The sequence below is a fragment of the Coniophora puteana genome (assembly GCF_000271625.1).
Source record: "Coniophora puteana RWD-64-598 SS2 unplaced genomic scaffold CONPUscaffold_2, whole genome shotgun sequence".
NCBI lineage: Eukaryota > Fungi > Basidiomycota > Agaricomycetes > Boletales > Coniophoraceae > Coniophora > Coniophora puteana.
The window spans coordinates 1,304,742-1,323,346 of record NW_006913054.1 but is presented as its reverse complement, the minus strand read 5'-3'; the positions used below and the strand labels follow the sequence as shown (position 1 = coordinate 1,323,346).

At 52.9% G+C, this 18,605-nt stretch overlaps 5 protein-coding genes across 5 annotated transcripts; 3 read left to right on the top strand and 2 right to left on the bottom strand.

Moving 5' to 3' along the window:
• Positions 1 to 199: 199 nt before the first annotated feature.
• Positions 200 to 3,247, bottom strand: CONPUDRAFT_97615 (kynureninase). Its single transcript, XM_007766465.1, has 7 exons — positions 3,118 to 3,247; positions 2,949 to 3,048; positions 2,808 to 2,896; positions 2,619 to 2,752; positions 2,343 to 2,564; positions 2,115 to 2,281; positions 200 to 2,057 (listed from the first exon to the last, which is right to left on the bottom strand). The coding sequence occupies exons 1-7, from the start codon at positions 3,206 to 3,208 to the stop codon at positions 1,520 to 1,522; spliced, it is 1,341 nt and encodes a 446-aa protein (XP_007764655.1). The 5' UTR covers positions 3,209 to 3,247; the 3' UTR covers positions 200 to 1,519.
• A 203-nt stretch (positions 3,248 to 3,450) lies between these two features.
• On the top strand, positions 3,451 to 6,040 carry CONPUDRAFT_97613 (FAD/NAD(P)-binding domain-containing protein). The gene is made up of 8 exons (XM_007766464.1): positions 3,451 to 3,590; positions 3,660 to 3,862; positions 3,918 to 4,153; positions 4,229 to 4,385; positions 4,441 to 4,620; positions 4,687 to 4,961; positions 5,033 to 5,721; positions 5,781 to 6,040. Exons 1-7 carry the CDS (start codon positions 3,467 to 3,469, stop codon positions 5,394 to 5,396), a joined length of 1,539 nt encoding a protein of 512 aa, XP_007764654.1. The 5' UTR covers positions 3,451 to 3,466; the 3' UTR covers positions 5,397 to 5,721; positions 5,781 to 6,040.
• Positions 6,041 to 7,319: 1,279 nt separating this feature from the next.
• CONPUDRAFT_47616 (uncharacterized protein) lies at positions 7,320 to 9,064 on the top strand (the record flags this gene model as incomplete). Its single annotated transcript, XM_007765834.1, has 6 exons — positions 7,320 to 7,619; positions 7,680 to 7,871; positions 7,924 to 8,017; positions 8,071 to 8,099; positions 8,159 to 8,341; positions 8,402 to 9,064. The coding sequence occupies 6 exons, from the start codon at positions 7,320 to 7,322 to the stop codon at positions 9,062 to 9,064; spliced, it is 1,461 nt and encodes a 486-aa protein (XP_007764024.1).
• A 2,641-nt stretch (positions 9,065 to 11,705) lies between these two features.
• On the bottom strand, positions 11,706 to 14,773 carry CONPUDRAFT_79722 (Pkinase-domain-containing protein). The gene is made up of 3 exons (XM_007766077.1): positions 14,045 to 14,773; positions 13,520 to 13,972; positions 11,706 to 13,467 (listed from the first exon to the last, which is right to left on the bottom strand). Exons 1-3 carry the CDS (start codon positions 14,759 to 14,761, stop codon positions 12,394 to 12,396), a joined length of 2,244 nt encoding a protein of 747 aa, XP_007764267.1. The 5' UTR covers positions 14,762 to 14,773; the 3' UTR covers positions 11,706 to 12,393.
• A 1,749-nt stretch (positions 14,774 to 16,522) lies between these two features.
• On the top strand, positions 16,523 to 17,040 carry CONPUDRAFT_79721 (uncharacterized protein; the record flags this gene model as incomplete). The annotated part of the gene is made up of 1 exon (XM_007766076.1): positions 16,523 to 17,040. A coding segment is annotated over exon 1 (229 nt), but the record flags the coding sequence as incomplete, so codon positions are not given.
• Positions 17,041 to 18,605: the final 1,565 nt, after the last annotated feature.

The window sequence follows — 18,605 nt, the reverse complement described above, 5'->3', positions numbered from 1 at the left end:
GCTCGAGGAACACTCCCAGAGGAGGGAGGATAAACGCGAAGCTAGTAGTCCGATTTTAAACAATGATGTTTGAACGCCTGTTGTAGTGCGGGATTTATACGCACATAATCTAGCAGAGTGATGATCAGGGGTAGGCGAAGATAAACAGTTGTGGGATGCTCACCTTTATGATGTCTGAAGCGGTGAAAGCCATTTCTGGAGGAGTGAGAGAGAATGGGTGTTGGGATATGAGGGAGAACAGGCAGCTTATATAGCTGAGGGGTGACGTCACTGAGGGCAGGTTACTGCGAGGTGGCTGTGAAGATTACGCTCTGCCCTGGTCATATCACCTGTGTGGTGTGAGGCGGCGCCAAGTTTGTGCTAGGCACATTCTGTCTCAACACGTCACAAACCCGGATGCCATGTGCCATTTGCGAATTCCTTCACCAACAGTCACCAATCTAGCTAGTCATCCCGGACCGTTAGCATCATCATGTCCGTCAAAGCCTTCAGAGACATCCCGTACTACGTCCAATCGGGGAGCGCCTTGGGCACCTCCTCGGGCCCTCCTAGTCCATTCCATCTCTTTAATTACTATGTCCCATTGCCAACGGCGCCCGACTCTTCGTCTTCCGATGCTACACACCGGGCCGTCATATGCTTCGTCCACGGCGGTGCATGGAGAAGGTAACCCTACCAAGCCTCCGAAGCGCTTTGCCGCTCCACTCCCTTTTGGTGCCGACTAACCATGGGTTTGCTTCAGTGAGGACAAGTCCGACTGGGCCGAACTTGCCGACCGGCTCGTGCGTGCTACAGGATGTGCAGTGGCCGTGCCCAACTACAAGCTATCGCCTCGGGAGACAGCACCCGACGTCCCCGCCGTTCATCATCCAGAACACGCTCTTGACATCCTGCGCTTCCTAACGTTCTTAAATGAATGGAATGGCCCGCCAGGCAGCTCCTCGGGGACTGCAAAGCAGGACATGATCCTTCTTGGCCACAGCTGCAGCGCACATATGCTTTTCTCCATCTTCATGGATGCTTCCAGCTCGGCCGACCCACTTCGTCCCTCCGACAGCTTGGCCTCTGCAGTTCGGGGCATCGCCACGTCCCAGGGGATGTACGACATAGACCACCTCCTGGCGGTGTTTCCCAACTACCGATCTTGGTTTATAGAGGCGGCGTTCGGTGCCAGGCCCTCCTATGCCGATGTGTCGGTAACACGTGCCAGCCTACGGCCCACAGCGCAGCATATTCAATGGCTTATCATCCATAACCCTCCGGATCCATTGATCGATGTTAGCCAAAGCAATCTGGTTTACCAGCATCTTCTTACTCAATACCAAGCTCTTGGTATGGTTCCGGACCAGTTCGTACGGAAACACGTAGAGAATCTTGCGGAAGGCCACAATGAAGCATTAGATTCCCATAGATATTGCGACATCATACAAAAGTTCATTCATCGAGTTGTGTAGTCTGTTGTGCCCGACTTCTAGCGCTTTCAAGCAATTCAAGCACATCTATATCTGTGTCTCGTAAACTACAGCAGCAGAGAGCAGAGAGCGTTCTCCAAGCACAAGGCAGCCCTGTCGCAGTCTGCGATTGTATTGTACAAGGGAGCAGGGGCAAGGCGAATGACATCTGGTTCCCTCTTGTCCCCTATTACGCCGTTTGCCGCCAAACTGGCGGATACTCGCTGCATGACCTTGAGGTGAGCCGGTAAGAACAGCAGGGATAGCTGAGCTCCCCGTGACTCAGGATCAGACGGAGTGATAATGGTGAAGGAGGGCCCCGATTGAGCGGTTGAGTCTTGCATTAGTCGGACGGCCTTATGGGAAGGTATGTAGAACTTCGATTGTGTGAGCTTGCTCTCCAAGTACGCTGTGAGCTCAAGGGATCGCTTGCGTATAGGATCCATCATGCCTGCGCTCTTGAAAACTTGCAGGGCCCCAAGTAGAGAAGCTGTTGTCAATGCGCTTGGATTGGACTGCTGAAACCCTTGCGCTCCGGGAATGGCGGAGAAGACTGGGGGCATGGCAAACCTAGTTTGAGGATCATGGCCCCACCAACCTGCATATCTATATCAAATCGATTATCATCAAGTGAGAAGCGATAAACAAGAGAATCAGACGCACTGGGGTTGGGGCTGGTGGTTCTTGTGAATAAATAGCCCAGCGATACCGCCAGGCCCGGAGTTCAGGTATTTGTACGTACACCAGACCGCGAAATCAACGTTCCAGTCGCTCAGGGACATCGGCACGTTCCCGACGGCATGAGCAAGGTCCCACCCACATATACAACCCTACGAGGCAAATTCAGCAAAGGAACCGTGGGCGTGAGCGGGACGCATCTTGTTCCCTTACCTGCTCTTGGGCAGCTTTGGTGATCCTCTGCATGGGGAACCATTGACCAGTGTAGTATTGAACGCCGCTGAAGATGACGACGGAGATGGACTGCCCCTGCTCAGCAATGACCTTGAGGATATCTTCTTCTCTGAGCGTGAACTCGTCTGGCCGTGGAGCTAGTTCGATAACAACTTCTTCTGGATCATATCCATGGACGCGCACTTGGGAGGCGAATGCATACTAAGGGTAGTCCTCCGTTCAGCCCGAGCGCAACACGGCTGACGAGAGGCTAACCTGATCGGAAGGGAACGCCTTCGCCTCGCACAGTATCTTATAACGAGAAGATGTTGGCTTGTAAAAGGCAGATAGCATGAGATGCAGGTTCGCGGTCAGGGTGCTCATGCATGCGACTTCTTGTTCCTCGGCGCCTGCAAAGATATGCAGACGGGTGAGGTTAGTTACTTGGAAGCACAATGTTCGTACCGACAATCTCGGCGAAAAGTGGTGTTACTGTGCTTGCGATGTCGGTCCAGTTTCTCCCGTAAGGATGGTCAAAGTGACCTTCGACGGCTCTATGGAGCTAGAGTTCAGAAACGAACAAGGTGGGAGAACGGGGTGCCGAACCGCGTCGCCCAAGCAGAGAGTTCTTCATCAAGAAGCTTTCGGGATCGGATGGGAAGTGGGCCCAGAGAATTTCCACAGAGGTAGGTACATCTCTCCTGAGCTAGTGTGGGATTGTGGATAGAACGTTTATTAGCAATTTAGAGGCGGGGGCGATCGAAAGAAAGCGTACCCTGATCTGCAGGAACACTGCTGGCTCCGATCTGCTCGTAGGTTGGGATAGTGAACTCGTCACCAGCAAGGGATGTTGTCTGGGATGACATTGCTGAGAACAGGAAGGCCTGATCAATGAGGGGAATGACCAAGGAAACTACGGAGAAATGACCAAGAAAATGACCAAGGAATGACTACTGTACGATCGGCTCGATCTTAGCGACAGGGTCAACCGTCGATCGCATTCGGCACACTGTTCCCGAAGCCGGCGGCAAGTTTCCGAGTTGCCATTCCGGTATTCACATTAATTTGGTCGCCGTGAACGAACGACGACGTCTTCCATTGACAGTCAAGCGAAATAACGACGCATGTCCCTAGCCGAGAAAAGCACGAAGCGCGTCGTCATAGTCGGTGCAGGCCCCGTCGGGTGTCTCGCCGCACTCGCCTTTGCACGCAAAGGCTGGCTCGTTGATCTCTACGAAGCGCGCTCAGGTCAGTTTACCATCAGTCAGCAATTGGTCACCAAGCTGAACTTACATACTTCCCACTTATCGCTCGTAGATCTACGTCTGCCGGCGTCAAAGGCAGTCAGCCAGCAGCGTTCCATCAATCTTGCTATTTCATCTAGGGGAATTGCTGCCCTCCAGGCAGTAAGCCCGTCAGCGGCTCATGGCCTCCTCCAGTCTGCCATTCCTATGCGTGGTCGCATGATCCATGACCGCCACGGAAGGCAAGAGAGCCAATCTTACGACAGACACGGACAAGTAGGCAACTGCCATGTCTTTGCCAGCCCCGCCATGTTCTTACCAACATCGATAGTGTATCAACTCCATGGACAGAGCGCTTCTCAACGAAGGCCTGCTTCAAGATGCTGAGAACACGTCCAATATTCGCCTTTTCTTTAAACATAAAGTCGTAGCTGTCGACTTTGATCAAAGATACATGACAGTTCAGGATCTAAGCTCGGGTATTGATAAAAGGGTCGACTTCCACTTATGTATAGGAGCAGACGGAAGTTACTCTGTCATTCGACGGCAATTAATGAGAGTAGTCAGGTGGGCGTTTTTCTAGAGCATCGTAGACACCGTCTGATGGATACGTGTCCTGATTTACTCTTTTTTATCTGCCAGAATGGATTTCCAGCAGGAGTACATTCCGCATGAGTACGTCGAACTCAAAATGCCGGCCGGCGAGGACGAGCACGGCAGGCCGCGTTTTCTTTTGGATCCGAATCACCTCCACATATGGCCTCGCCATTCATTCATGCTCATCGCGCTCCCTAACAAAGTAAGGACCAGCATTTGGACCGTTCTCACTCCCTGCGCTGAATTTAATTTCGAAGGACAAAACGTTCACCTGCACACTTTTTGCCCCCAGTGCCGACCTTGATCGCCTAACCAGTCGTCAAGCTACCCTGGACTGGTTTGCAACCCAATTTCCTGACGCTCTTGCTTTGATTGGTGCGGAGAAGATTCTCGCCGATTTCGAGAATAATCCTCGGAGTCCGCTTATCTCAACTAAGGTAGGCTCATTTCCGCCCTCGTTCCCTTCACTTCATTATTTGCTGGCGCTCATACACTGGTTGAAGGCAAAGCCTTACCATTACAAAGACCGTTGCATTATTCTCGGGGATGCCGCACACTCAATGGTTCCATTTTACGGCCAAGGGCTGAATTGTGGCCTCGAGGACGTACGCGTCCTAAAGACCATCCTAGAGGACGCCAGTGTTTTTGCTGACCGTGTGGCAAATTGGTCGGGAGAGCCCGGAGAGATAGATAAACCTCTAGCGACCGCACTATCGAGGTATTCGGAAAGCAGACATGGCGACCTCGTCGCCATTTGCAAGCTTGCAATGGATAATTAGTGAGTGGCCCATCAATCACCTCACCACATCTTTTCTCACCTTTTTGCGCCAAAATAAAAACAATCAACAGTACTGAAATGCGACATTCCGTCACAACACCGGCCTACATACTAAAGAGGCTCCTTGACAACGTTCTTTATGGGCTGACTTCCGGTGGGTCAGCGGCGCCGCCCATCACGCAGGAGGCTCTTTCGCGGAAGCCATTCCCCACTCTCCAACCCTGTGGATGGCTTCCCCTTTACACTATGGTCACCTTCCGACCCGACATCAGCTATGCTACGGCCAAGAAGAAGGCAGAGCTACAAGCTTCGTTGCTGTCCTGGCTAGGTACAGGTGCGACTACCGTCGTGGGAGTGGCATCCCTATATGCATTTTATAAAGCATTTATCTCTTTGAAATGGATCACGGTCGGCAGAAGCTTTCCCAGATTCTGATGCAGGCACTAGACAGGACGCTCGGTGGATTAATGAGCCACTGCCTTGGTATAAGACAGTGGCTGGTATTAACGCATATAATTCTTTAGACACGTATCTAGATCGAAAACGCCGGCAAAAATTCTGATTGGTGTAAGGGTATCTTAAATATTCAACTCGGGAAAGATACGGTCGTTCGCAAGCCAAAAATAAGCAGTGTGCATGCGAAAGGCCAGCTCAATAAGCCACCTATCAAGGTTTTGCATTATAGTCCACGTAAGGTGCCCCTTCCAACGACGACACAATTTATCCAAGAAATGAGAGCACGCAGAATTCATAAAAAGCTCTGTTCAACAATTTTAGTACGAGGGAGAAAATGAAACGTCGGTAAAGAAAGATACTCACCCGTGATACGATTCGCGACAAACATGAGAGAGCACACACGTAGTGGACCCTCACCGTTTAGGTTTTCTTCGGTGGCCGACCGCGCTTCTTCTTCGTGGTAGGTTCCCCTGCGGTCTCGCCATCTGCGTCCTCTGCAGTAGGTTCAGGTTTGGGCTTGGGGGGACGACCTCGCTTGCGCTTAAGTGGTGGTTCGCCATCTGGTGCCGATTCCTGAGGCTTCTCCTGAGAATTTCAGAATTTGAGAAGGCGTGAGGGAAGTCACTGATTGACGGGTTGATGAATACCTTGGGCGGACGACCTCGCTTCCGCTTGACGGGCGGGTCAGCTGCAGCTGACGCCGCCGCAGACTGAACGGATTTCTTATTCTTGCTGCCCTTGGGGCGGCCTCTGCCGCGTTTGGTGGTCTCAGTCTGCTTGGCAGGACCTGGGGCAAGACGAAGAAAATGTGATTAAGAAGACGGGAAGATTGAGGCGGAAGACTGACGGGGAAACGCCAAGCTCACCCTCTGTCTCTTCGGCAAGATTATCGTTGTCCTCGAGATCGTCGACCTTGTCGACAACGTCCTCGGTGGGGGAGGCCGACATGACGGTGGCGATGGGGGACGAACGTAGGGGTGCGAAAAGAGGCGGGGGTAAATGATGAGACGCTCTCTGTCGAGGTAGAGAGGAAAGGCAGGGGAAGGGTGCGTGCTCCCGTTTTAACGAATATTCCCCCTACCGTATATAGTTGGTGTATATGTATTGTTCCCTCGCATGCAATCTGAACCAAAAGAGGGATATATTATTATCGTTCAGCCATCTCGGACATCAGCCCCTGATATTCGTGGAGAAACGTACGTAATCTGAAGCGCAAGAAAGCAGGATAAATTGAATTGTGAAGGGAGGGCTCTGAGATTGACCTGGAGGGAAAAAGGAGGGTGATGGGCGTTGGGGAGCAGAACGATGGGAGTGATCGCGTATTGGGAAACCCATTCACGATCGGATTCGGACTCGACAGATCCTGACTAGCCAGATGTTGTCTTGTCGTAAAGCCCATAAGCGCGCACGCGCAGACTCGGAATACCGATAGGTGACGACTATCGATGTCTGTTAGCACGGGCCAGACACGGGCCTACTACGGCGCCACCGGCCAAGAACGGCGTCCCCCTGAGAGATGGGTGTGTGTATGTGCCAGTGTCAGCTGGTCGTGGCAAGTTGGACGACAAACTGTGCTCTCTGTGAGCCCTGCCTCCGCCAGGTACGTGACGGGTCTAATCGGACAGCGAGTTGCACTTGTCATCGACTGCCAGAACTGTTTGCCTCCGTTCAAGGGCTCGATCCCGTTTAGGCAGCTCTCATCTCTGGGCCGCGGAGTCGTGTCTTCGGTCGGCGATATAAATACATCCCTACGCTGCACCCACGCCACACTTCTGCAAGTGGCAAACCGACGTGTCCCCGGCCACTCCGTACGGGCTCGGACCCCCCAAACTCTCTGACCACTGCAGCCTGCAGTCGTGTCACAGGCTTCAAGACAGGGGCACGCTCATTCGACATCTGGCCATGTACTACCACTCCCTACTCCCCCTCGCACTCTGCACAGCCTATGCCTCTCCCTATGTCTCGGCGCGCGCACTCTATTCAGGACCCGAGGATCTCTTCGCTTTCCCGAAGCATCGCGTGACATTCCTCAACGACTTGCCCGTCAAGAATGAAACTGCACACCGCTGGCTTCACCAAGGTCTCCAGGGAGGAGAACGCGAGTTTCTTGGCGAGCATTGGCAGCCAGACTCTTGGCGACCTCATACTCTCTTCAAGAAGATAGCGGCGGGTGACGCGCAGCATTCAGACCTCCAGCCCGAGGTTGGTCACGTCCACCTCTGACCCCCCGACTTGCTTACCCACTTACCCACGATATTGCAGTTTGACGCTGACGACCTTTCTCCATTTCATCTGGAGCATATCAAGATGGGCCCAAATAACTCCTTCCTTTGTCTCATACCTCCAGGGCCGGAGATCGTCTCCCCTTCGCCGCCACCCCTACAATTTGATGAACATGCAACACTTTCACATAGTTGGTCGCTGCTACAGCCTTTATCCGGAAGATGTCTCTATGTCTGTCCAATCATTTCTTTCACTTATGGCCCCAAATTGAAATTCGCTCTAGTACCGGCACATGTGGTTCACATACTCCTACTGCCACAATCAGGAAATCCGACAGTTCCGTGAGCTTCCCCAGGCTCACCCTCACCTCGCAGGTGGTCTATCTTATATTTATGCGGCCACCTCACTGACGCTCAATATAACCTTGTAGGCGGCCATGAACCCAGAGAAGATCCTTCTGTTTGTCATCAGTTTTATTGCGCTTCTAGTCGCAATGGCGTACTGATGCAATTCTGTAGTGGGAATCGTTTACCCTTGGTCGTGCCCCTGCCGCCGTTCAACAAATCAAGGATGTAGCGATCGCTGAACAACCTATCAACGTAAAACTCGCTCACGGCGAAGGGCCCACCTACCTGACCCAACGTTACAGTGACGGTACGCTATGCGACAAGACAGGAAAACCTAGAGAGGTTGAAGTGCAGGTAAGTTTCTGTCACAACCCTCCGTTTGAAATTTCGTTTAATTAAGTTCGTCCACTTCAGTTCCGATGCTCGCCAAGCCTTATAGATTCAATCGCATATGTACGAGAAGCAAGGACATGTTCATATGTTCTTGAAGTACAGACGCCGCGTCTCTGTGATGAGCCTGGCTTTATGTCTCGCACCGATTCCCAAGACGAGTCGCTGATACAGTGCCGCGAGATCGTTGAAAAACCCTACGTTGCTGGCTCACCCTCCGACTCGACACATCTCGAGGAAGCCAGCAGTTCCAACGCTCGGGAAGTCGATTTTGATCACCCTCACCACATGGGACGTCGAAAGGCCATGTTTCCAGTGCCTCCTCCTGTGGCTAGCGCTAGAGACGCTGGCGGAAATTTTAAAGATTCAAGTCTTGAGAATGTGCTTCAGAAGGCCTTCCAGTCTCTGTTGGCCAACGGTGAACTGCAGAGCATGATGGAGAACCAGCCGCGCATCGTCATCGAGCAAGGAGACAACGGCGACCTCATCATCGAGATTGTGGAGGAGATACCATACGACAGCTTTGATGAGAACATGGACGCGCCCGCAGTCAACGAGGAAGAGTTGGACCTTCTCACTGAAGTACTCCGGCAGGCTGCTCTAAAGCACCAAACTGAACCCACATCTGGCGACGAAGATGACGAGGAAAACGAGGACGACGACTATTTCATGAGGGATGAGCTATAATACCGTTATAGACCTTCTTAGCCTGTGCAGTTGCCCAACTTTGTAAGCAGGCTTTGCGTTGGGGAAAGGCTTATTGGAATGCCGTAGATATAGCGGACCACTTAGATTTGACATACTAGCTAATGCGAGCGCTCTTTGACTTGCGCACAATATTCCTCTACGGCCTCAGTGAAAATCAAGCACTACGTAACGATATTTCCCTTCATTTTATGGGGATCATTGTTAATGTCTGTACATCATGCCTTTTGACTGCGATCCATCGGAGAGGGAAAATCCGAAATGAGCAGTTTACGGCCATCGTGAGCAGTGTGACTGAATCTCGCTCGCACATCTGTCATCGGAAGAAGAAGCGTCCATGGACGTTAGCTTCGTCGACGTCCCTTCAGAGAACAAGACTCAGTTCTGATCAATCCAGACCAGGCAAAGGCCCCCCATTTTTTATTTCACGGTGCAACGTGTTTCATCTCGCAAAGTCGACAAAGTCGAATGCTATCATATTTTTATGATTTTGTTTTGAGCGAAAAGGACACGACCAATTAGACGATCAAGAGGTGAAACACGTAACGGAAAACCATATTTGTCTTATGTGCAAAGGGCGTTCTTCTTGTGGGTATGAATAGTCTACTTCGAACCAAGAGAGTTTGCATCTTCGTAACTACCACAGCTGGGGCCGGGTTGAGCTTGAACAAATTTTGCCGATCTGGCATTCGTGTCCCCGGAGTTTCCTGTATACTCGCTGAGCTTGACAGAAATCTCGCACACGAAAACGCAGGCTTGCGACCGAATAAGAAAATTTCTGAAAGAGGGGCGCCGTCGTGCAGGTAGCATGCCCAGAGCTTCTCGCTTCAGGCCTCAGGCCTCAGGGTACCTGTGGCCACGAGGTGCAACTTTAGGTGTGGTGGGCTTCGCTGCCAGTGCTTCGTGCTCTTTAAAGAGCAAGGCTGGTGGGTGTGATGGTGCCATCCAATTCATTTATAAAACCGCAATTACGAATGCCCAGGTTGCCCGCCACATGCAGGCAGGGCTTCTGACTGGGTAAACTGGCAAGAAACCTCCGCCGCTGTGGATCTCAGCATCCAATGGGGTACTGGTATCAAAGTCGAATTTAATAAGGGGCCAGTGCTAGGGCAAACGATAGAATCCTGAGGGAATCCCGGAGGCCGTAAACGTCAGCACATGCACACGATAGCATCGAGCACTCGAAAACAGTTCCCTGAGTCTATCTGATGCAGGCAATCTCGTATCAGCGATTTTTCAGCCATCTCAGACCTGTCGCCCCGCAACGACCGCCGAATTTTTTGAGTACTCTGATTTTCCAGGCGGCATAAAATAGCAGCCATCAGACATTTTCACCCCATTTCTCTGCTTGGTTGCTGATGAACCTTTTCAAGGACCGTCCAGGCACACAGAAGGGACTTGTGTACCCAGGGATCTGTGACTTTGATTTTGCCGCCGTCGTTTCAACGTCGTTTTGAAGAACCTGTGGTGTATTCAAATCCAAAAAAATAAACCATCAACGGCGTCCGCCGTCTTTGAAATTTAATACCGAGCCGGAAGTTACAGGAATCCAGATCTGATTGACAGACTCGCCATGGAGGCCTCTGTGTTGACTCTGAGTCGTAGAATTTCAGCCTGCGCAGTGGCGGGTACTCCCAGTGAGAAGCATGCGGATTTTCAGAAGTTTTTCCCACCGAGGACGAATTTAGCAAGGAATTTAGGCTGCAGCTAGACTGATAATCGTCCTGTGATAGTTGTGCACTAGTACCGTATATACCCTCGAATACGTACCAGCAATTTGTTTTGAGTGGCTTCAAGTTCGCCTCCGAGTTCGCCGGCCTGTGGGATGTTAATGCGAGAAGCGGCTGATACGTGCACATGCGATATTTTGCTTGTTCGGCTGAGTCGTTCCAGTTGAGTGCGAACACCAGAGATAGAAATTCACGTCAAGTGCCATGGAGACTGCTCTAAACAGGCGAATGTCAGCGGACCAGTGACTCGGAGTCGGTGCTGTGAACGTAGTATGTATACATTAACGAACCGGTGTCTGATAGAAGAAATGGAGTCACCATCGAAGACAATGTCTTGATTTTAAAGTGGAACGCATTACGCACTGAGGCTTCCATTGTTTCATATACATCAAGGGATACATAGGCATCCCGAACCCTGACGCTGTGATACCAGTTGTCAAGCAGGACCTCATTGACTCGACTATGTTAATCTCGTCGACGATCCCCCCGAAAATAATTATAATCGGAGTATTTACCAGTACTGGTGCGAGAATGCTTGTTCCTGTGATCCGAGAACGGCAAGAAGACACTGACTTGATAGTCGAAGTGTGACGTAGTCCCGCTAGAATTCGAACCCTTTAATTTACGTCCTCGTCCGTTAGGGGAAAGCAACGTCCTAACCGAGGCTATGCAGCTCTCGGTAAACCTCCGTAAGCTCGGGTAGAACATATGTTTTCCCTGGTGTGTGAGCAAGAAGAATTCGGACTGGATAAGTAATGCAAGCGGCCCCGCCGCTCTTGCTTTCTACTGGCCCGTCGAGGCGGGGCTTTGCTCATGAGCCTGCAGCAAGTTCCGTTCCATTTTTTCCCCTTCCACTTAGCAGATAGAAGTCAGCCAGGGCATGATATTGTCATGTTTAATAAAGCCTCTATTATGATTGAGTATCATCGTCGGCGGACGACAACAGAGACAAGCTAGTACTAGTACGTATACTCCAAAAGAATGCACATGTACAATGCGAGGGGGGAAATAAATACCTTAATATGTCTGATGTATATACGCTTGATTGTGTGAATTAATGATGGAGACGAAGGATGCAGGGAGCCGTGGGCGGGGACGAGAGCGTGACGCAGCAAAATCGCAGCGTCAACGTCGTCTACCCCACCGAAGGTCGTATCCAATAGCGGGATGGGAGACAAATGATGCACCCCCCCAGCCAGTCCATGATAGCGTCCGTGCTAACTTAATTCGTATGTACCGTTAGGCAAGCAAAATCCGTTGCACCCATCATCCGAGCGCAGGTAGGTTTCGTCGGGTTGTCGTGGTCAAGGAAATAGAATCTACCACGTTCTCATAGATGGCGAAAACGGGAGATGAAATTCGGGGTAGTGAGATGGTAAGCCGAAGGACCACGATAAAGATGAGAGCGAGTCGAAGGTGGAAGGATAACCAGACAACCGATGAGGGGGGCCATCGCCTACCGGCGGATGAGATAGCGTCGGAGGTGTGCAGCGGAGGTGATGATGTACAGTTTAATTTAATTGCGTTCCGAAAGCGTAGCAGGCATAGATTGAATCCTGGTGAAGTCGGTGCGACAAGACACTAGAAGAATCTCCGTTTCGTGGGCTTGTCGTCGACAGCGACCTGCACATGGACGTGTGTAGGCTCATTGTCAGTGCACGCTTGGATTCCGTTTATCCACACATCGCCTTCCTCCCCAGCCTCATCTTCCTCCTCGTCCTCATCCTCTTCCTCATCGGACACATTGCCAGAAGCATGCATGCATGCCTGGCACTCCTCGCCCTCGGCAAGCGCATGGACTCCGCTGCCGCCAGAGCGGCCCCAGAGCAGCTCGCTCATCGTCGTGCGCGTAGCGGGGTCAATGCGGAGCATGCGTCGCAGAGCAGGGCGAGTTTCGCGAGGGAGCAGCCGGAAGATCGAATTGGACGGGTCCCTCGTGGACGAAGTACGGGTGCGAGGGCGGGAAGGTCTTGGCTGCGACTTGGCAGATGCAGCCACGCTGGCACCATCGGAATTCTTCCTCTCTGCTGCAATGGCATCAGACGATTGTCCTCGCTTGGGTTGCGGAGGCACCTCGAGCTTGTCAGTGATTTTGCCATCCTTATCACGAGTCGCCTCGGGGGAAAGAGATACAATGGGCAGGGATTCCGTGCTCTGACCAGGGCGTCCGAACACCCTCACACTCTCGTCCATATCCCGTTCGGAGGGCAGCTCCTTGGGTTGGGCGGACGGGCTGTAAACAGGCAGCGTGCTTGTCCGGAGATGAGGCTTGGGGCCAGATGGAAGGTCAACCCGGTGAGACGGAGAGGGGCAGTCGGTATCCGAATCCGAGTGAGCAGAAGTGTTAGAAGCGGATTCGTCAATGGACAGTGTCGTGCTCGTCATAGTCGTAAACGACTTGGAATCATCTGTCGTAGGGGAGTGTCCCGGACGCGGGCGGGCGGTCTGAGGGGACTCGACCTTCTTGTCACTATCCTTGTCACTGCCATTAATCTCCCGAATGGCAATTGGTGAAGGAGCCTTCTTCGGCTTCCGCGCTTTCTTGAGAACCGCTTTTTTGTTGTCTTCCGCGGTTGCTTCGAGGAAGGTGCGGAAACTGGCGTCTCGCTCCTTATCGGGAACCGCCCAAGGGAATCGACGGAGTATCATGCAGACCTAATTCCATCGCCGTCAGCTGAGACATAAAGTACCAAAACATAGAACGTACAAAAATGACAGCCACACTCCACACATCCGTTTTCCGTGGGTCGTAGTTCTCGCTGCTGCTGAGTACTTCGGGTGCCAGGTAGGGATCTGAGCCAACAATGCCCGAGGACATGATCAGCCGAGCGTGCGTATGACTCAGTGGCGCTTTCTGCTGCGCATCCCCTTGGCTTTCTGCCTGAGACTGCGAATCGGCGGAAGCGAGGGTATTCTGAGACGGTGTCGACCCCGTACCCGGGTATGCGAACACGACCGCCGTTCCGAAGTCGATCAGCTTGACAACGTTTCCCTGAGTCATGACGCAGTTGTCGAGCTTCAAGTCCCGATGAGCGAGACCCAAACTGTGCAGGTAATCGACACCGCTGCATATTTGCCGGAAGACACAGTAGATTTCCGGCCGCAGCATCTTGCCAGACATGACCACAGAGAATAGGTCATAAGGAGCGTACTCCATAACCTAGGTGAACAAGAAAATGCCGGGGAGTCAGCTAAAATTGCGTCATAGGTATCAAGTGAGACTGGAGCGGACCTCGTAGTAATGTCCGTGATCGCACACGATGTCGACTGTCTCGATGATGTTGACATGCTTCAAGCATGCACCGACGCAGAACTCTGACCTGACCTTCTTCTCGTATTCCCTATCCGACTCGCCCGCACGCTTAGGTCGGAATTCCTTGACTGCGTAAACAGTACCTCCCGACTTGGCGGAACCCCGAATCAGGCGGACGGTCCCGCCGGCGCCAGAGCCCAAGAGACGACCCCACTTGCCATACTTCTTGGAAAGATGAGCATGAGTAGCTTCTGAAAGCGATATTATGGGGTGGTGGTTCAGTCCTGCATCGTGAGAGCGAGGGGGCGAGTGGGAAGGTTGTTTCGAAGAGGACGTTGAGGATGGCGAAGGGGACTTGTTGACCCGAGGTCTTTCCTTGTGCTCCCTGTGAAGGCTCTTGTTGATGAAAGTCGAGAATCGGTGCTCCTTCTCCTTGGGCGGGGTCAGGGTGTCATTTTGGCTCCCGTAACCGGCAGGGTCAATCACAGGGGGAGCGTCGAAGTCGAGGCCGCGACGCTGGTCCACGGGGAGAAGATGAGGATCGGCAGGAGTATGGATAGTCGTGTGGAGCACTGTTGAGCCCGGAGAAGAGCCTTGGGAGGAAGCAGAAGCACTGCCTGCATGCGGATTATGATGATTGTGGGGTATGTGATGGTTGAGGAAGCGTTTCAGTTCGTGTAATGGGCCATGCTTCATTGAGCTTGTTGTAGAGGGTGTGGGGGGAGTGCCAGCTGTGCTGGTAGGAGAGCGTTGTCGGGAGGGAGCGTTTGAATTGGACTGGGAGTTTGAGCCCGAATGGCTGAAGGAAAGCTTGCGGCGGAAGCGGAAGCGGGAGGCAGAGGTTGGAGGGTGAAGCTGGTTCTCGTGAGTTGGGTCCTGGGTGTGTTCGAAAGAGGACTGTTTGAAACGGAAGCAAACATGGTGAGGACGGATATATTCATTATATAAGAGGGCGGGGAAACAGGGACAGGTGGATAGGGTGGGATGAAACGAGGGGGAGCGAGGGGCGAACGGACTGACCTGGTTCGGCCGGGGGGTGGCAGCTAGCCGACCGGCGTGATCGACATCAGGGTCGGCCATGCCGTTCCCGTTCTCCTTGACGAGGCTGGGCGTGGCAAGCGGAGATGTCGACTCTGAGGGTGACGACGGAGCTGCAGCTGCTGGGGTGCTGGTTGTCGACTGAGGGTGGTGAACGTGTCCGGTGGAGCGGAGGGTGGCCTGGGTAGAGGCGAGGTCGTCGTGGGATCGCTCGGGGTGAATGTATAGATTAGAGAGAGAGCCCTTCTCTGTTGCGATAGTCCTGCCTGATTTTGTGGTAAGATGAAGCCTGTCTGGTGCTTGTGGAGGGGTTGTTGTAGGGGATGGAGGGGCCGTTCCGCCGATAGCGACGGAGACGACGGGTTCCATGGGCCGAGCAGAAAGCATGGCGGATGGAGTACTACTAAACTGCAGTACAAAGTGGCTAATGCTGTGAGCTAACGGCGGAGCAATCTAGCTGCTATTGCTCCTAGTCGAATTCGACGACTGGACTTGCCAATGCCAGGGGGGAGACTCGACGCGGGTTTGACCGTCCGGCGGGGGCAGAGATGTGCTGGGGAAATCAAAAGAGAGAGGTGGTCGATTCGCCCTTGGAGTTCATATGGCGCACTCCCATATCCGGTCATCTCCCCCTCGGTCCGACACCCCATCTCGGCACATCTATCGGCACACACCACCGTCGTCATCAGAGCTGACCACTTAGCCGACGTCCGCATACCCCGAAAAGGCCAATCTCCCCCGGCCGGCCTCCCTCTTCCCCCGCTCTACCTACGGCCCACCAATCATCGGACCAGTCCCACTCTCCACGCTCGAGCCTCTCCCATCCCGTAACCCATCCCTCGCCTTCAGTCTATTAACACCCTTGACGAATCATCGTGAAACGGTCCAACACCTTCAACTCTCCCAAAATCCGCCCATCTTGAACGTGCATGCTTTGCCCCTCGCAACACCACGCGACTCCTTCATCATCCATCTGATGGCCCCCGTCACAGATCCAGCCCCGTTCTCCACTCTGCTTTATAAGTTTATTGCTCCCTTTCTCTTCCTAGTCCTCAGCTTTTACGCTAGTCTCGGCCAAGACGACACCATTCCGCGTCCAAGGCTCCCAAGGTTACTTGTGTACCTTCCTGTAACTTCCAAGTTGCCTTGGTCGACCTTGGCATTAGGCAAAGTTGTCTCCGAGGTCAGAACATGCTTCTCGCGAATTCGAAGCTTATTTAACTTCGCGCCACCCACGAACAGATTTATGCATTGAGAAATACCGTCCCCATTTCACACCGCGTACGGGCGTTCCAGTTCCACGCTGCGATTCGTCGCGGTTTGCTGTGACAATGTTACACAGTTGTGTGCTCGCTTAGACTTGAGCACACCCGGACCCGTCCTGGTCCATCCCGCGCGGCCGGCCGGTATCACCCCATCACCCGCGCGCCTCTGCACGCCTCCGACGTCGATGGATGCCGTAACCGTTCCCCCGCAATTCAAAACCAGTTCGTTGTCGTCATTGGGGCGACTCGGGCCTCGCCCATGCCTGGGGTCGCGCGCACTTTGATGCATGTTGTGCATCACACTTTTTCCATGAATGACGGAAAAAATGGGGCAACCGAATTGTAGCAAAACGTGGTGCATCGGCCGGTGACCTGTGCGTGTAAACGCCCACTGATACCTCTTGGAGTAGTTGGTCAATGATACGCCCTGTGTCACCTGTGCCAGCCTCGGAGTACCACGGACGGCGAGCTTTCGTATGTTTGGATACAAGCTTGTCCGTTGAGAAAGATCCACGCGAATACACCGTCAATGCACACTTGTTCGAGGATCACATGGGTCGAGGACTGCAGCACAAGCCGACATCCAAGAGCACATGGCTGTCTATATTTAATCGCTGTTGTTTCACGCGCACCCCCCGATGTATGACGAAGACGTCTCGCGAAAGAGAAAAAATCGCTGAACAATATCAAGCCCCTGATCTGCATGCCGCCTGTGCGCCGAACTCCTGTAGGCATCGCAGATAGTCATCATATTCCTCGTCCGTCGGTCTCCGAACGCCTCCTCCATTCTTCGAGGGTGTGTAAATAAGCACCGGATCAACCTTGTGTGTCCAGGGGCGAATCTAGACAGATGCTGACTACAGTCTGAGTGGAGCATTGCACAAGCGCCTTCGGCAGGCGTTCAAGTCAAACCCGACGAGGTGATGATGACGACGTTGGCTCGTAATTAAGCACGCGGCCGTCCAGTTAATCGCAGGTAAACGAAAGTAGCTAAATGGTCTCGGTGAGGCTCACCGCGCCCAAACCACTACTGGTAGTAGTTGCTGCGGCCAAGTTCACATTTGACCAACTTCAGACGCACACGCCGGGGCGGCTGAATGTCGGTGACGCTTCGTTATAATAATAGCCTGTGGCGCCAGGAGATGAAAATGGGTTGGATGAAAAATTGTACGTACAGATTAACCGTCAACGGAGCGGGTCAGTATGGCAATCCGGGCCCAACGGGACGAATTACCGACCCCGATTTCATACTTCGTGTGCCTCGTCGTCAGACAATATTGAGTTCATGAAGCTGCCCTCCTGGATCGAGCAGGTACAACTGACCAATACGGAGGTTTTGCGTGGTGGGATTTGAAGCGCCCACGAATTTGTCTGCCAGGGGTAGAGAGCGCACACAATGCGCAGACGGTTGTGTGCTGTCGTTCGACACCGAATCGCGCCGTCGGTCGCGTCCTGCTGTTCCTGGATCAACATTAACTGCATCCACCCCTATCCACTCTCGTCCCTCCCACCAAGATGGATGATGCCCTACGATGGCCCCGCGTCTTCTAGCGTCAAACCTTCAAGTTACTAATCGCAGCAGGTCAAACCGGGCTCGGACATCTGTCTGCTAGTAAACACGACAGCGCGATTCGGTGCTTCTTCTCCTCTTGAATTCCTATACATAGCACCTTCAGCGACTGGTGCTCGCACTAGCGGCTACTAGTGGTCCTCGGCACTCGCCCCTGATGGAGCTTTCGCTGATACGCGCACACGCACTAGTCCTTACCAAGGTTCTACGTTCTAACTGAGCCAGTACAGCGGTGCCGGACTCGCGTACTCGCAGTCCTTAACTCGTTAAGGACGCGTGTGTAGCGTGCATCACATGGCCCAGCCGCAGCCAGCGATAGACAGTACTTACTTGGAGAGGTCCCCGATATCAGTTCTGGATATCAAGATGGACAGATCGCTGGACCCCTGATCATATCTAAGCGAGCGCGATCTTTCTCGCTGCCAAGTTCCAACGTCACGCGTCAAGTGCGGTCGCTGGCCTGGCCCGGCTGCTGTGTCGTGATCTATGGTGATCTACCCGAGCGACATAAGGCGACATACCAGGGCAGATTTGACAAGCACTCGACTGAGCAATGTCATGATTCTCCACAGCGGACGTCTTGGTGCGCTGTGGCCCCTGCAAGTCGATAATGCCAGGCACGAAATGCGCAGATCATACAGTATTTACCATCTTGGTATGCCACAAT

Excerpts from the sequence above, each read along its gene's own strand:
- CONPUDRAFT_97613 (XM_007766464.1), top strand. The coding sequence starts at position 3,467 with ATGTCCCTAGCCGAGAAAAGCACGAAGCGCGTCGTCATAGTCGGTGCA. Across the intron at positions 3,591-3,659 it reads TCTCTACGAAGCGCGCTCAG|ATCTACGTCTGCCGGCGTCA; the intron begins GTCAGTTTACCA and ends TATCGCTCGTAG. Across the intron at positions 4,154-4,228 it reads CAATTAATGAGAGTAGTCAG|AATGGATTTCCAGCAGGAGT; the intron begins GTGGGCGTTTTT and ends TTTATCTGCCAG.
- CONPUDRAFT_79722 (XM_007766077.1), bottom strand. The coding sequence starts at position 14,761 with ATGAAGCATGGCCCATTACACGAACTGAAACGCTTCCTCAACCATCAC. Across the intron at positions 13,973-14,044 it reads ATCACGGACATTACTACGAG|GTTATGGAGTACGCTCCTTA; the intron begins GTCCGCTCCAGT and ends TTGTTCACCTAG. Across the intron at positions 13,468-13,519 it reads GGAGTGTGGCTGTCATTTTT|GTCTGCATGATACTCCGTCG; the intron begins GTACGTTCTATG and ends CGATGGAATTAG.
- CONPUDRAFT_97615 (XM_007766465.1), bottom strand. The coding sequence starts at position 3,208 with ATGTCATCCCAGACAACATCCCTTGCTGGTGACGAGTTCACTATCCCA. Across the intron at positions 3,049-3,117 it reads CAGTGTTCCTGCAGATCAGG|CTCAGGAGAGATGTACCTAC; the intron begins GTACGCTTTCTT and ends ATCCCACACTAG. Across the intron at positions 2,058-2,114 it reads AACCACCAGCCCCAACCCCA|ATATGCAGGTTGGTGGGGCC; the intron begins GTGCGTCTGATT and ends GATTTGATATAG.